This window comes from Crotalus tigris, unplaced genomic scaffold (genome assembly GCF_016545835.1).
Source record: "Crotalus tigris isolate CLP2741 ecotype Arizona unplaced genomic scaffold, ASM1654583v1 scf7180000019762.1414395, whole genome shotgun sequence".
Lineage (NCBI taxonomy): Eukaryota > Metazoa > Chordata > Lepidosauria > Squamata > Viperidae > Crotalus > Crotalus tigris.
Genome location: NW_024097700.1, coordinates 467031 through 481365, shown reverse-complemented (window position 1 = coordinate 481365; position 14335 = coordinate 467031). Strand labels below are relative to the sequence as shown.

General features: G+C 37.9%; 1 protein-coding gene across 14 annotated transcripts in view; it reads right to left on the bottom strand.

Annotated features, from left to right (window-relative positions):
- The window catches only part of GLIS3 (GLIS family zinc finger 3), a 138013-nt gene that overhangs the window by 86336 nt on the left and 37342 nt on the right, over window positions 1–14335 (bottom strand). For all 14 annotated transcript variants that reach the window (XM_039364466.1, XM_039364461.1, XM_039364453.1 and 11 more), the window contains 2 exons: window positions 4838–5042; window positions 2411–3524 (listed from right to left, as the gene is read on the bottom strand). In XM_039364466.1, coding sequence (XP_039220400.1) covers window positions 2411–3524; window positions 4838–5042 — 1319 coding nt within the window. The remainder of the gene's footprint in view (window positions 1–2410; window positions 3525–4837; window positions 5043–14335) is intronic.

Here is a 14335-nt window from a genome sequence, read left to right as displayed (position 1 = left end):
GATCCCATTGTTTAATGACAATTGCCATCAGAACACACAGATCATTTAGCAGGAAGAAGCAGGAATCCCAGGTAAGGAGCATTAAGGGCGCCGGGAGGGATTGGGGGAAGCTGCACATGGGTCTGGGAAGGCTGCGGGATGCTGGCAGAGACTCTGCATGGATCAGGGAGGCTGGGGGAGAGTCGGGAGAAGTCATGTGTGCGTCTTGGGATGCTAGGGAAAGTCTTGGGAAGACCAGCAGAGGACATGATGAGTTTGAGGAGACCTCATGAAACCAACATAGGTGTGACCGGATTCTGTGGGTAGGAGAAAAAGTGGCAGGAGGTACTTAATGAAGCAACCTGTGACCTTCCCTGACCAGCTTCCTTCTTGACTTTGCGTGGGAAGCTACCACAGAAGGTCACAAATGCTGATCGTGTGAGAGGCCCACTGCAACATATTTGCAAGTTGGGCACCCAAGTGCCTGACTTACAGTCATGTGAGCATGGGACTCTTGTGACATGTGCTACTTTGGGACCAGCTGTATGTCCATTTTTTTTTTCAATGCAACTGTAACTTTGAATGAATGGACATAAGCCAAGGACTACCTGTACTTTAATCCACACCTAGGATAATGAAGCCATAATTGATTGTAAAAATGTTTACACAATGACTTGCTTAAATGGAATAAAAGTACTAAATATGACATTTGCACAAGAACAAAAATATGATACAGAGAGGTTTTGAATTGCAAATTGTGGCATTGAATTTTAAAACAATGTTAGAGAATCCAGAGTTCTTTTTCTTACTTCTTATTAGATTCTCTTGGCCCCTGGCTTCTCATCTTGCAATAAGTAAATATAAGCAGTTCCAGCCAATGTGATTCTAATCAGTAAACAAGAGAAGGATGAGCCAATATATTATGCTGCAACGAAAAGTCCAAAAACTCAAAAGAACAAGAAAAAAAGATCTTCTATTAGCAAAAAACCCCCACAAAACTATGGAGTGTAATCCATTTATATATTTCTGTTATTTAAATAAACTAAGTTATTGTTGTTTAAGTGTGAGGCGATCTTCTAAAGAATATGCAACTATCGATCAAAAGGATTTGTGTAACCATCCCTTCTCTTCCTCTTTCTTGGAAGTGAAGGAAAAAACACAACATGGACATTTTTCACATTTCTCACCATCCTACTCCTTTCTGAAGCAGGAAGTACTTTTATAGCAAATGATAAGCTCAATAATTTAATAAAACCATTTGCTTTGTTTAGTACTACTAAATATATGCAACTGAATCAGCCACACTGAATGTATAGTTTACAAGAATAATGTATATTTTGCATCTTGGGACATCTTATGATATTTAATTTTCCATTTATATTATCTCAGAACTGTAAGTTATCATTTAATACCCTCAGTGATATTATGAAGTCAGTAATGGTATTAGATTTTGTAAAGCATTAGAAATCAGTTGATTATGGTTATATATAAAAGTAACAACACTTCAAAAATAATCCACATTTTAAAAATGTACTGATAGTAAGTAAATATTTGAAAATTAAAATATAAAGAGGGTGATTAAACAATGTACTGTTTTTTATGAAATGTGAATAGATAGGTTCAAATATATCTAGAATACTTCCTTCTCACCTCCTACATGTGCTAGGCCACAATTACCTCACCAAATATCCTGCATGATTTTCAAAATATTTCATTTTATATAGTACTACATTTTATTTTTACATTGTGAGCTAGTTCAATCAGAAAGTCCTTTGTAGGCAGACAGTTAAAATGTTAAACAAAAACAATCCAAGAAACTTTGGTGCTTGAAAGCAAGTAAAATAATAATAATAATATATTTAATATCTGGCTATTTGCTGCACTTTAAATCACCCAGAAATATAGTTCACCATCTACTTGGGAAAAAAGGTTTTCCTCCAGGAACCTGCCATTTATTAGAAGATCTGAAAACAGCTTACATATATTCAAAATTCTGTATCTGAGATGGGTAACCGTGATATGCAAATCCTACTATTCACAGAAAGGCAGTAATTGATTTGGATCTATTTTAGGGGAACAAGGGTTTAAGCATATGTTATACAAATATGATACTGTGCCCCCCCAAAAGATCAAACCATTCTTTTTCCTAATTCGCCTATTTCACTGAGCAACTTTTTAAACCAAAACAAATTTTTAAGCACCCATAAACAGAAGATGAATGATTTGTCTCACTGAGCTCAGTTTAAAACATAGCATTTTCCCCATTCATACCATTTCACATTTCCATTTATTTACTTATCTTCCTGAATTAATATAAACAAATCCCATTTCCCTTTTTATCGAGATATTTTCATAAGAAAACACCAGCATAGCATTGAAAAATGAAGATTCGTGGATCTTTTGAGTGTGATCAACACCATTTTAAACTTACCGTACATTTGTTTGGCTTCTCCCCCGAATGCACTCTCATATGGATAAGCAATTTGTAACGGGCGTTAAATGATTTGTATCTTCGAGGGCACCCAGCCCAGAAACAAGTGAAATCTTCCCCTTTCCTCTGGTCAATGTGAATTTTTTCTATATGTCGCACAAGTTCTTCTTGCTGATCGTAGGAAGCACTGCAGTCTATCCAACGACAGCAGTGCTTGCCACTGAAATCTTCGAGTTCACTGTCTTCATCTAAAAAACAGTTCTGGATAGATGCAGGCAAGGAAAGTGGACGGGAATGGTTGATGAGCGCGTGCTGATGTGCGTGATAGGGAGGCGGTGGACCATGTGGAGGAGGAAGCACAGGGGGAGCCAGTGAAGAAGCAGAGGGAACACCATTTGCATTTCCAGAAAAAATATCCCCATGTCCACCCTTCACAAAGCCCATAGGTTGGCTCTCTACTAAACATGTACCTTGTTGAACCATCATATTATTTGTGATCAACGGCTGCAGATTGCTTTGCTCCAACTGTTGCATGCGCTGGTATTCACTATTTCCATTTTCACTGTAGTCTGGAGGGGTAGCATTGCAATTAGCCATAAGAAGCCTTTTTTGAGGATTTGGTATAGAGCAAGTCTGAGGGATGCAACTTCCCTTTATTCCTAAGAAATGCCCATAAACTTCAGGCTGAGGAGAGATGTTGCACGGAGATGTTCTTGAACCATTTATATAGGCAACTAGAGAAGTAGGGGAGGTGCGGATGATCGTATTGAAGTCAATCCCAATGCCATCAGACAAAGGGGACAGAGACAGCGCTCTCTTTTTTGCGGAATGAGATCTGGCTGAGGAATGGTGAGGGCTAGAATAAGGTGGATGGTTGTTTTCCATACTGAGCAAGTAAGATGGCAATGAAGTAGAAAAGTTGTTGGACATGGATATCCCCGATGTAGCATTTGTGACATCACCGAAGTGACTGCTATTTTGTGAACTCGAGTTGGAGGGAAGAGAAGGATAAACTCTATAACCGTGAAACCACTCTTGTTTGACACTTTGTATTGACTGGCTTTCTGAAAGGCTCAACGTTGTGGACGCCAAAGATTCTCGTGACATGAGGGATCTGTAGTAAAGATCAGAAAAGAAAGAACAATGTAATCTTAGCAATTGAATCCTAGATCTTGGCAATTACAGGTAGCCTTAGACTTAGAACAATTCATTTAGTGACCATTCAAAGTTAAAAAAGTGAAAAAAGTGACTTATGACCGTTTTTCATGCTTAGAACCATTGCATCATCCCCGTGTCACGTGATCAAAATTTGAATGCCTGGCAACTGGCTAATGTTTATGATGGTTGCAGTGTTTTGGGACTATGTGATCACCTTTTGCAACCTTCTGACAAGCAAAGTCAATGGGAAAGCCAGATTCAGTTAATTTCAGATACTAACTTAACAACTGCAGTGATTCACTTAACAAACGTGGCAAGAAAGGTCGTAAAATAGGACAAAATTCACTTAACAAATGACTCATTTGACAATGGAAATTTTGGGCTCAATTTTGATCATAGGTCGAGGACTATCTGTATGTGGAACAACTAGCATACACAGCTCAGTTACTTATTCTTGATAATCAGAATTAAATCTTTAAATCTTGATCTTTGCATATTCAAATGAGCACTAACACAGCTGTGAGATATCCAGTACTGTGTTACCATAAGAATTTAGCCTTTCACCACACTGGAAGTCCTGTGTACATCTCGAAAGCATCTTCTGAGGAACATTAGGCCTTCATGAAAGACCAGTAATGGAAATAGTCCGTCAAGCTTTTTATCTGCAGTTCCCTGCTCTTTACCTATTGCTAAAACCAACTTCTAATGCCGTCGGCGTCAGCGCCAGCACCAGCATCATATGCCTTCCCCATAAAATATGAAAAAAGTAAAAAAAGATTCTGCCAATTTTGGTTATAGAATCATTCATTTCACAGGCCACCTACCCTCAACCACAGATCTTTGCCATAAAAGATTAGACATCACTGCTTTATATATAACATTTAAATAATAAATTAATCAGCTTACTACATTTATTTACTAGAAATTTAACTACTAGCATCGCCATGTATATTTGCTTAAGTTTATTTAACGTTTTTCTTTCATTTACTTTAAAGCTCACTAATATTACTGTAGCCCAGAATTCCAGTATCATGGAAGTAAACTCAGAATAATCAATGGCATGTACAAAACTAATTATTAGTGATAAATTCAAAATGCTATAAGAATGAGAATATGGTGGTTTCATTGATTCTTGATTGCAATACAGTGTTAAGTGGTATGGACCAGGAAAGATAATTCTACACTGAATGACATAAAACACTATTTGGATGATGCAGATATGACAATCCTTGCTATATTATTAAAGAAAACAAAACCAGAATGCCAGACCTTGTATCGGATGGTATATCTGGATCTGACATATTCATAGCCCTCTGTAAACTAGGGCCGATTTGGCTGCATGCTGTTGAGACCTGCTGAGCCGAAGGAGATAGAGGTCCCAGCCTCTGAACAACCATTGGACTGCTGGTGATTATCAAATTGTTACAGCTGTTTTTTCCAATGGACTTGCACTGGGATCCGTAGACAAAAGCTCCTAAAAATAAAGAAGTCAGTTTAACTATGACATTATTTTTTTTAAATGACTCAGTTAATTAATTTCTAGTATGTTCCCCCCCCCATCCATGCAACATTAAGAAAAAACTTTTAAAGTTTTTCTTTTCTTACCATATGTTAAGAGTCCCTCTCTGAAGGAGACGGGCTATTCAAAAATTTGAAAAATAAATGAATAAATAAATAAAGTTGTAATTCATTAATTATATTAGTGAGAAGATCACACGATAAATCATTTTAACGAAAAGAAATGTGGTGTTGCAACTTATTTTGTTTTACATTACACTTGCTCCAGTTCACATAGCAAAGATATCAGTACTTGCTACAGCAGATATAGATCTAAGTATCTTCCTCCACATGCCAATGGATAATCTCCTTAGTCCTGTGGCAGTGCAGATGAAACTTCTTTCACCTCCCTCACTCTCAGGAAAAAAACTCCCACTGCAAAACAGTGTCTTCCACTTTCAACCCTCACAGCTGGCCTAGAAGCCTCCCTGTCCTATGGTGTTGAAGGCAACTGAGAGATCAAGGAGAACCTTGACTGTATCTTTCCTATCCTGGTTCAATAAAGGTCATCAACTAGAGCAGGGGTCTTCAAACTTGGCCCTTTTATGACTTGTGGACTTGAACTCCCAGAATTCCTCAGCCATGCATGCTGGCTGAGCGACCAATGTAGTTTCTGTCTCATTCACAGGCCTGCATCCCAACTGCCAAGAGTCCAGATATCCATTTCTTCCAGGGTTCCTTGGAACTGCAACCCTGCTATCATCTCAACAGGAGTAGGTTGGTAATTATCCAAGATAGTTGAGATAAGCTGGGCTTTTTTCAGAGAGGGTCATATGACTTCTTAGGTGGAAGGCAGGAAAGCAAGCAATGGTTTACTTAAGGATGCATTTACAACTGCTTATTTCACTAGCCAGATTGGGCAGGGTAGAGCTACAGTACGCAGCAACCTGTCCACTTCCTCAGGATCCACAGGATCAAATCAATCCTAGCTTGTTTCACAAGACAGGCCTTCTTCATCACAGCCAAACCTGGATTTCCCCAAATGGCATCATTTATTTTTAAACAATGTTGCCGGGCATTTCAATTTTCAAAAGTAATTTTTAAATAAAGTACATCAAACAAACGGAATTAAGGTAGACTATTGTGTCATTGATAATAATTAGAATCAGCAAATCTATTTATGCTAATTTGTGGAACCTGAGTAAATCAATTTACAAGGTGCAAATGCAAAATGGACTTCAATAACTAATATTTCAAATTCCATTTTTCAGCCAACTCTAACAAGATAATTCCCTTGATTTCTTCAGGGAATAATATAGTCTATATTTTTTTGCCAGTTATTTCATAGTGGAAAACAGGGAACTATTTTTAAGTGCAACTTTAACAACAAATTGCAGTTCTGAAATACCACAGTGACACCAATGACCTTTTTCAATAACTCTCTTTATAGAGAAAAAAGGTATCCCTATGCATTATTGGTAGTAACACAGTGACAGACTTACACTATGCATCCTTAATAACATGAATTTGGCTTTCATGTTGAAAATACACAGAATCTCTTTCCCCTTTTCTTTTTATTACCCGAAACCTTTGGTTACTGCAGAGAGTAAGAAAGATGACTGTAATAGAAATAGACCAAATCCATTATCAAAATGATAAGGGAAAAAACACCAGTTAAGCCCAAAACAAGAAGTATCGGCAAGTAACTTAGGTGACACCTCCCTAATTCACATTCTGTGCTTTTCAGAGGAAAAGGGAGTACAGCACAGTCAAACTTGCAAAATTATATTACTATAGTCAATATTAGTAATAGTAGTTTTAGCCTTCTTATGGTTTGGTCTACGCAGTGAGGCTGACAGTTATTGTTATGTCCCGAGCCTTGCAAACGGCTCGGGGCGTTTGCAGGCGGTCCCGGGCAGGTGCAAAGCTGCCCGGGACCAGACAGGCTGTCGCCAGCGCCGTGCGCATGCGCGGGTGCTGGCGCGGGAAAAGTATCGCATTGACCCGGGAAATGTCTATATAAGAAGCTGGGAGGTTTTGGGAGCTGCTGAAGCCATCTACTTGTAAGCTGAACGCAGAATAAAGAAAACTGAGAACTACAACTGCTTCTCGTGTCTTACATTCCCGCGAAGGACTCAACAGTTATAATCCAGAGGAAGCTTCCATACTGCACTGCTCTCGAGTATATGGTAAGAAATATGGTAATCCCCTTGGTTATTGTTAACTCCTGGTGAATTCATTGCCATTTCCGTGTATTTTTCGCAACAAGAATATAGAAATAGTTTGCCACTGCCTTCTTATATTTAAACTTGTTTGTCAACTTCCCAATCTGTCCTACTGCCCTGTCATTCTTGGTTGTCTTTCATTCAAAGTACGGATCCAATTCTGCTTAGTTTTCTAGAATCAGCCAAGGTTGGATAAGTGTGGCATATAAAGTATGCCTGGATAGAGACAACAACTCTAATATTGTTGGTAATTATGGAATCTATAATTAGAAAGGGCTTTAAAATGAGGAAGATTAGATCAAGATAACAATTCTGACTGCTTTCTTCAAAGTCTGAATTGGACCAGAACTTTTTGCCTGATAAAATTTGTGACATTCCTGTAGTGTAGAACATACAAGAATTTCTATTTATTCAACTAGTATTTTTACTCGATAATATTATTAGAGATGGTTTTGGAATTCTTCATACAAATACTAGTTTTTTTCATATTTTTTGTTGGAGCGGACATTACTGTTTATCATATTCATTACTATTAATCATATTCACATTAAGCTCTGACAAAATATCAAAAAAAAAGACAAAATGTCAAAAAAAATTAGAAACAGTTTTATTTATTTTGTCCACTTAACGACTCTCAAAACTTGGTAAAAGTTATTAGGAAACACTGTATTAATGATCCTGCATTTTAGTACCATGTGAGGAAAACATAAAAAAGGTTTGAAAAACAAGCTATTTCATCAGGCCTCTTGACAAGAATACATACCTGAATCAATTTTTCAGGTGAGAAATGATCTGAAATTATTAGCCCACAGAAAGTACCAAAGGTTTGCCCAATTTGAAACAAGCTGCTATACCTTTGCAAGAAACTAACTGCCATTTGATTATATTTCGAAGTACTGAATTTTTAAATATACTTTGTAGAAACTGAAAGAAAATATAGAGATAGAAGGGATCTGAAAATTGAGAGAGAGGGAGGGAGGGAGGGAGGGAGGGAAGGAGAGGCAGGCACAGGAAATAAACACAAAAAACAGTGATGAAAAGAACCAAGATATAAACATTTTCCAGCATTTTTCACAAATCAGCTTTAATAATTAATTAAACTAGAAAAATGTGGGATAGACAGCGTCACCACCAGATGGATTGTAAAATTTAGGTATTGCAAACTTTGAGAAATCTTTTGTTAGCTTTGTAAAAGAAATGCTGGGTCATACTGGCTTTTACATCCAGAGTAACTTATAAGTTATCTGAGCACCATAAAAGTTCTGCAAGCAGCAGGTTCCAGCAATAGCGAGGTGTTACTATATTGGCAAAGATTTATTTCATCAGTGCAACTGAGACAACATTTCTTCCCTCTATGGGGAAAACTAAACTGTTTAAAAAGCTGATTCTTTTATTTCAGTGGGGTTTAGAGGTAGAACACATTATAATAATCATTCAACAATTTGTCAAAAATTTTATATTTAACTTTTAACAGGAGTTTAATATACACAAACTTCAAATCACATCACATCATTCTGGAACTTGAATTCCTCTGATGCCATCTGCCTTATTTCAGAAGTGATAAACTGAATGGATATCACTCCCTAAGATTCCATTTCATTTCATGTTGTATAACAAACTAGCTTTCATTCATCTAATGAAAAGGAAACGTGGAAAAATATCATTGCGGATTTGTCTTGGTATAGAACTGAGGCTTCTTCATTCAGCCTCAAATAAAAGGATTAACTTCCTGACATGGTGTAATTATCTCCATGGCCACAATTCATTATAATACTTTTCTACCATTCCAATTTTTTTAAAGATAACACTCTACTTTAGCTATGCCAAAACTATTTAGGTGCCACCTTTATGATATCAATAAGAAAATATTACAAGACTTTGCAAATGAAGCAGCTGAAAATAAGGTTCATGAGTTTTAATTTTATATTTCCACATATAAATCAAAACTGCCTTTATCAATAATTAAGCATTAATAATTAACATGTGCAAACATCAAAATACTTTATAGAATTGTTAATCTGTCCAGTTCCTCATTCTTCTGCCTGCCTATTTTGCTGTTTCTCTTCTTTAGTTAGTTAATAGCTAAGCCTCCGTCATCTCTGACATGCAACTAAATTCCCCAATGTGATTTTCAAAGAATGTGACTTTTATGGAGATTTTTGTTTTATTTATTGCTCTAATTTAAGACATTCATTTCATTTTGTTCCCCCTCAAAATATTTTTATATCTTACAGAAAGGTTTTGTTACAAATCTATTGAACTTTTGCTATTATGAGTAAACCTTTGATATTGGAATATCTTTCTCACATCTGGTTATGAACTTAGCCATAAAATGTGTTATTCATTTATGGTGGGGAAGTTTTGATAATGGAGAGATTTAGTATTAGTTAAAAAAAGAGCCACGTATTACACATAGCAGACTTTAAAAGGTCTTTATAAATGTTACATTTTTTTCCACTATTCCAGTCATAGATTTTTAGTATTCACTACAATTCTACAAAATACTACTCATCGCCCTAACACTGAAGTTCATTGTGATTGGCACATGGAAAACAGACATATTTAAGTTGATTGCAATAAAAGTGCTTGATTAGATTCAATAGATTTACTGTAACGCTATGCTTGCTATTTCAGGGTAACATTATTCTGTTCATTGACCCTTATTATCTTATTTGACTTTAGGGATACTATATATTTTCCTGAGAACTATTTATTTTTATTACAAACTGTTCTGAATCCATTTTGACAATTATATCAGAAAGCTAGTGCATAAATAAAAGCATAACACTATTAACTATAGCTGGTTCTGAGAAGCCAGCTACACATTACACTTAATATGCGCTGTTTAACTATGCCTTTGTTTCCTTGATTAATTAGTTACAGGGATACCAAATGGAATGACTATTGTAAAGGCATTACATTGCAAGGCAAGGTTACTTCATTCCACAGCTATCTTTGGAATGGAATGGGAATGTCCTCTGCCACCTCATGTGCAACCAAGAGCTTCAGAAAATTGGTTCCCACTGGTACCAATCATGGAAAGCCAGACAAAATTTTTGCCTAGTAATAGAAACAAAAATCCTGGGTCTGTACTGTACCTCCAGCAGATAAGAAGTCATATGACTGAAGATTTCATCAAATAAATAAGCTTTCTGAACACAGGGACACAATTTTAGACATTTAAGCCTGAGAATCTGGAAATCTGCAGAGTTATCTAAACTGGACGATGAGACTCAGTATTAGACTTTTGGCCAATCTACAACAGTTTCAAAGAAGTTCTCCAGGGATGTGCTTCCTGGGTAATTGAGGCAATTCCTGTTAGGGAGGTTAAGAGGAGGCTTTTTGCCTAGGTTAAGAATAGTGACCCAAAGGATTTATTTAATTAAGAAAATTTATATGGCTGCCCAAGTCACTCTGAGTGACTCCAGGTAGCTTACATGGATAAAAACCTAATACAAAAATAAAAAGCAATAAACTCCCACCCCACCCCCCAAGCAACAACAACCAATCAAATAAGCCACTTGATGGGTTTCATCCCACTCTGGTTCCCAGGCCTATCTGTTGGCAAAACCAAGTCTTCAGGGCCTTGCAAACAGGTGTCGAAAGGGAAGGGGGGGACAATCTCATCTCTGCAGGGGATGACGTTCCATAAGGAGGGAGCCACACAGAGAAGGCCCTTCTTCTTGGTCCCACTAGATGTCCATCCTTAGGAGAGGAGACCGGTAGCATTCCCTGTCTCCCTCTTCTGGTGGGTCAGGTAGATGGATAGGGAAGAAAGGATATTAAGGGAGGATTTAAAAAGGAAAGGGGGCAAGAAATTATGTGGATTTGGGCACTGGGTCAGAACCCAGTAATCCTGCTTTAATAGAGAAACTAATGCAGGGGTCCCCAACCTCCAGTCCATGGACCAGTACTGGACCGCAGCATGCCAGCAACTGGTCCGCACAAACAAGCAAAGCCCCATCTGTGGATATTTCTGAGGCAGATGCAGGCAGCACACAAAACCACGTACTTTCTGGTCTGTGGAAAAACCTCTCTCCACAGAACCGGTCCTTGGTGCTCAAAAGGTCGGGGACCTCTGATCTAATGAACAAAGCAGTTGTACTAGTGGTCAGAAACACATAGACACTTAATGATGTCTCAGTGGTTTTTCTTCCAATTAGTCGTTGAAATAAATATTATATGAAACAAAACATAAGATTCACTTATAGTCTATTTGGCTAGTGGTATTTCTAATCCTCCCTTTTGCCTATAGTACAGGTGGAAAATTCTTCAAGCAGAGACACTGTATTTTTTTTTTTTTAAAGTGCATCCTTCCAAGGGATGTAAAGGATCTGATGACATAATACACCATGTAGGCAGGACTCACATTTTTGCCCATTTAATGCTTTTTTTTTCAGCTGAGTAGATGTACACAAATATGTTATGCCATGCAAAAGTTGGTAACATTTGCATCTTTGGATGTGTTACTGAAAATTGGCGGCAAAATCTGTGGATATTTCATGAGCCTCAAAGTGCACATTCACAGGTTATCTGCAGCCAGCAGCACATGAAATGCCCACCAGAGAAGATGGTTATGTTAGTTGTGTACCTTTATATTCCTTGAATGGATCTATAGCAAAAGAGAACCAACTGAATTATATAAACCGCTATAGAGGGTAACATTTATGTAACCATTCAAGCAAAATTATCCTAAATTTGCAACCATCTCAAGTTTGCAATTATATGTCTTGATATGTTGCTCATGGTTGTATTACGACCATGGTGGATAGTTTGCTTTATTCATTCCCATAATCTGCAGCTCTGCAACTAGAACAGAAACTGGTAAGTGTAAAGTAATGGTAAAAGAGAGAACTTCCAAGGCAGATGCTATGCTAAAGCATAATTCTGTAGAAATTCTATATAAGTGATTTCACTATTTGTTTTAAGAGGGGGCAATCTGTGTATAACTCCCTGTTTCGTTTTTCTACCATTTGGAACTGCTGAAATTCAGCACAAAACCCAGCAAATTATGTTGATGTATTTTTCATGTTTTAAAAACAAATAAAAAGTTTTTAAAAATATATACTTTTCCACTAAGATTAAGCTTAATCTACTAAAGGGTGGTGGAAAAATCATTCTTCCACATTCCAAAAGAGGAAAGAAACTTCTGGCTTTGCTTTTTCACAAAGCATCACTGCAACCCAATCTTGCCCTCTGAGGTCTTAAGCAGTCCAAATGTATCTAGAACAGGGGTCTTCAAACTTGGCCCTTTTATGACTTGTGGACTTCAACTCCCAGAATTCCTCAGCCAGGGTGCCTGGCTGAGGAATTCTGGGAGTTGAAGTCCACAAGTCATAAAAGGGCCAAGTATGAAGACCCCTGATCTAGAATGTCTAGAAAAACTTCCACTATTTTGAATGCTTATTTTTTTTTCCATGTAAGAATGGAGTGTGAAATTGGCTGTTGAAAAATTATACTACTTGTTAACATTAAGTGTCAGATTATTTTAATTCTGTCCAAGTCTTTGCATTTTTTAAAAAATGGACACAGAGGGGGTTATAATATGAAAAGTAGAGATATCAGCTACTTTAATTGTAATTGCAATTGTGTATTAAACTAATTTATTTATTTATTTATTTATTTATTTTCAAATATTTATATGCCGCCTAATCCCAAAGGACTCGGGGCGGCGTACAGAGTTAAAACAATCATAAAACAATAAAATAAAATAATACAGTCATACCGCGAGTCCGATCATATCCCGGCCCCCCGGGGACATCAGCCCCAGGCCTGCCGGAACAGGAGAGTTTTAACGGCTTTCTTGAAGGCCAGCAGGGTGGGAGTAGTTCGAACCTTGGGGGGAAGTTGATTCCACCAGGTCGGAGCCACCACAGAAAAGGTCCTTCCCCGAGGGCCCACCAGCCGACATTGTCTGGCCGACGGGACCTGAAGGAGGCCCAATCTATGGGACCTCACCGGTCTCTGGGAGCTGTGCAGCAGAATGCGGTCCTGTAAGTAACCTGGCCCTATGCCATGAAGGGCTTTAAAGGTGATAACCAACACCTTGAATTGCGTCCGGAGACCCACAGGAAGCCAGTGCAGCTCGTGGAGGATAGGTGACACGTGGGCGTACCTTAGCGCGCCCACAATCGCTCTCGCTCTCTGAACCAACTGCAGCCTCCGAATGCCCTTCAAGGGTAGCCCCATGTAGAGCGCGTTACAGTAATCCAGTCTTGAGGTGACAAGGGCATGAGTGACTGTGAGTAAAGCCTCCCGGTCCAAATAAGGCCGCAACTGGTGCACTAGGCGAACCTGTGCAAAGGTCCCCTGGCCACAGCCGATAGATGTTGTTCCAAATTTAGCTGTGAGTCCAGGAGGACACCCAAGTTGCGTGCCTGCACTGAGGGAGGTAAATTTGCCCCCCCCCAGGACTAATGATGGACCATCCAGTTGGCCTTTGGGAGGCAAGACCCAGAGCCACTCAGTCTTGTCAGGGTTGAGTCTAATTGGATTAACTTTTTGAGTTTAATTCTATATTATTTTCTTCTTCTTTTAATTAAATGGTAAACTGCCTAGAACAAATAAATAAAATACCTTAAATAATATAAATGGTGTGAACTCTCATATCCAGTCAAACAATATGTTATACAGAAACAGAGTTATCTTCTTACTGGCTGAATAATCCAATAAGCAATATAACCCCACAATTTCCAGCAATATAATCCCAATTTCCATATGTGAGTATTCATGACACAGAAAAAGCAGTATAGGCAGTCCTCATTTAACGACTGCCTCATTTAGTGACTATTTGCAGATGACAGTGATGAAAAATTAACTTTATGACCAATTCTTGTATTTACAACCTTTGCGAATGTGTAAAGCAAAGGAGTAAGATCATAAGCACAGTCATAATTTCACTTAGTCACTGCTTCACTCAATAATCAAAATGCTTACCCCAATTGTGGTCACTAAACAAGGATTTGTTTATTTTGCAGAGCCACTGTTGTAATATTGTTCTCTATGGACAAATATTGGGATTGTTTATTTCTTCTACAGAAAGCTA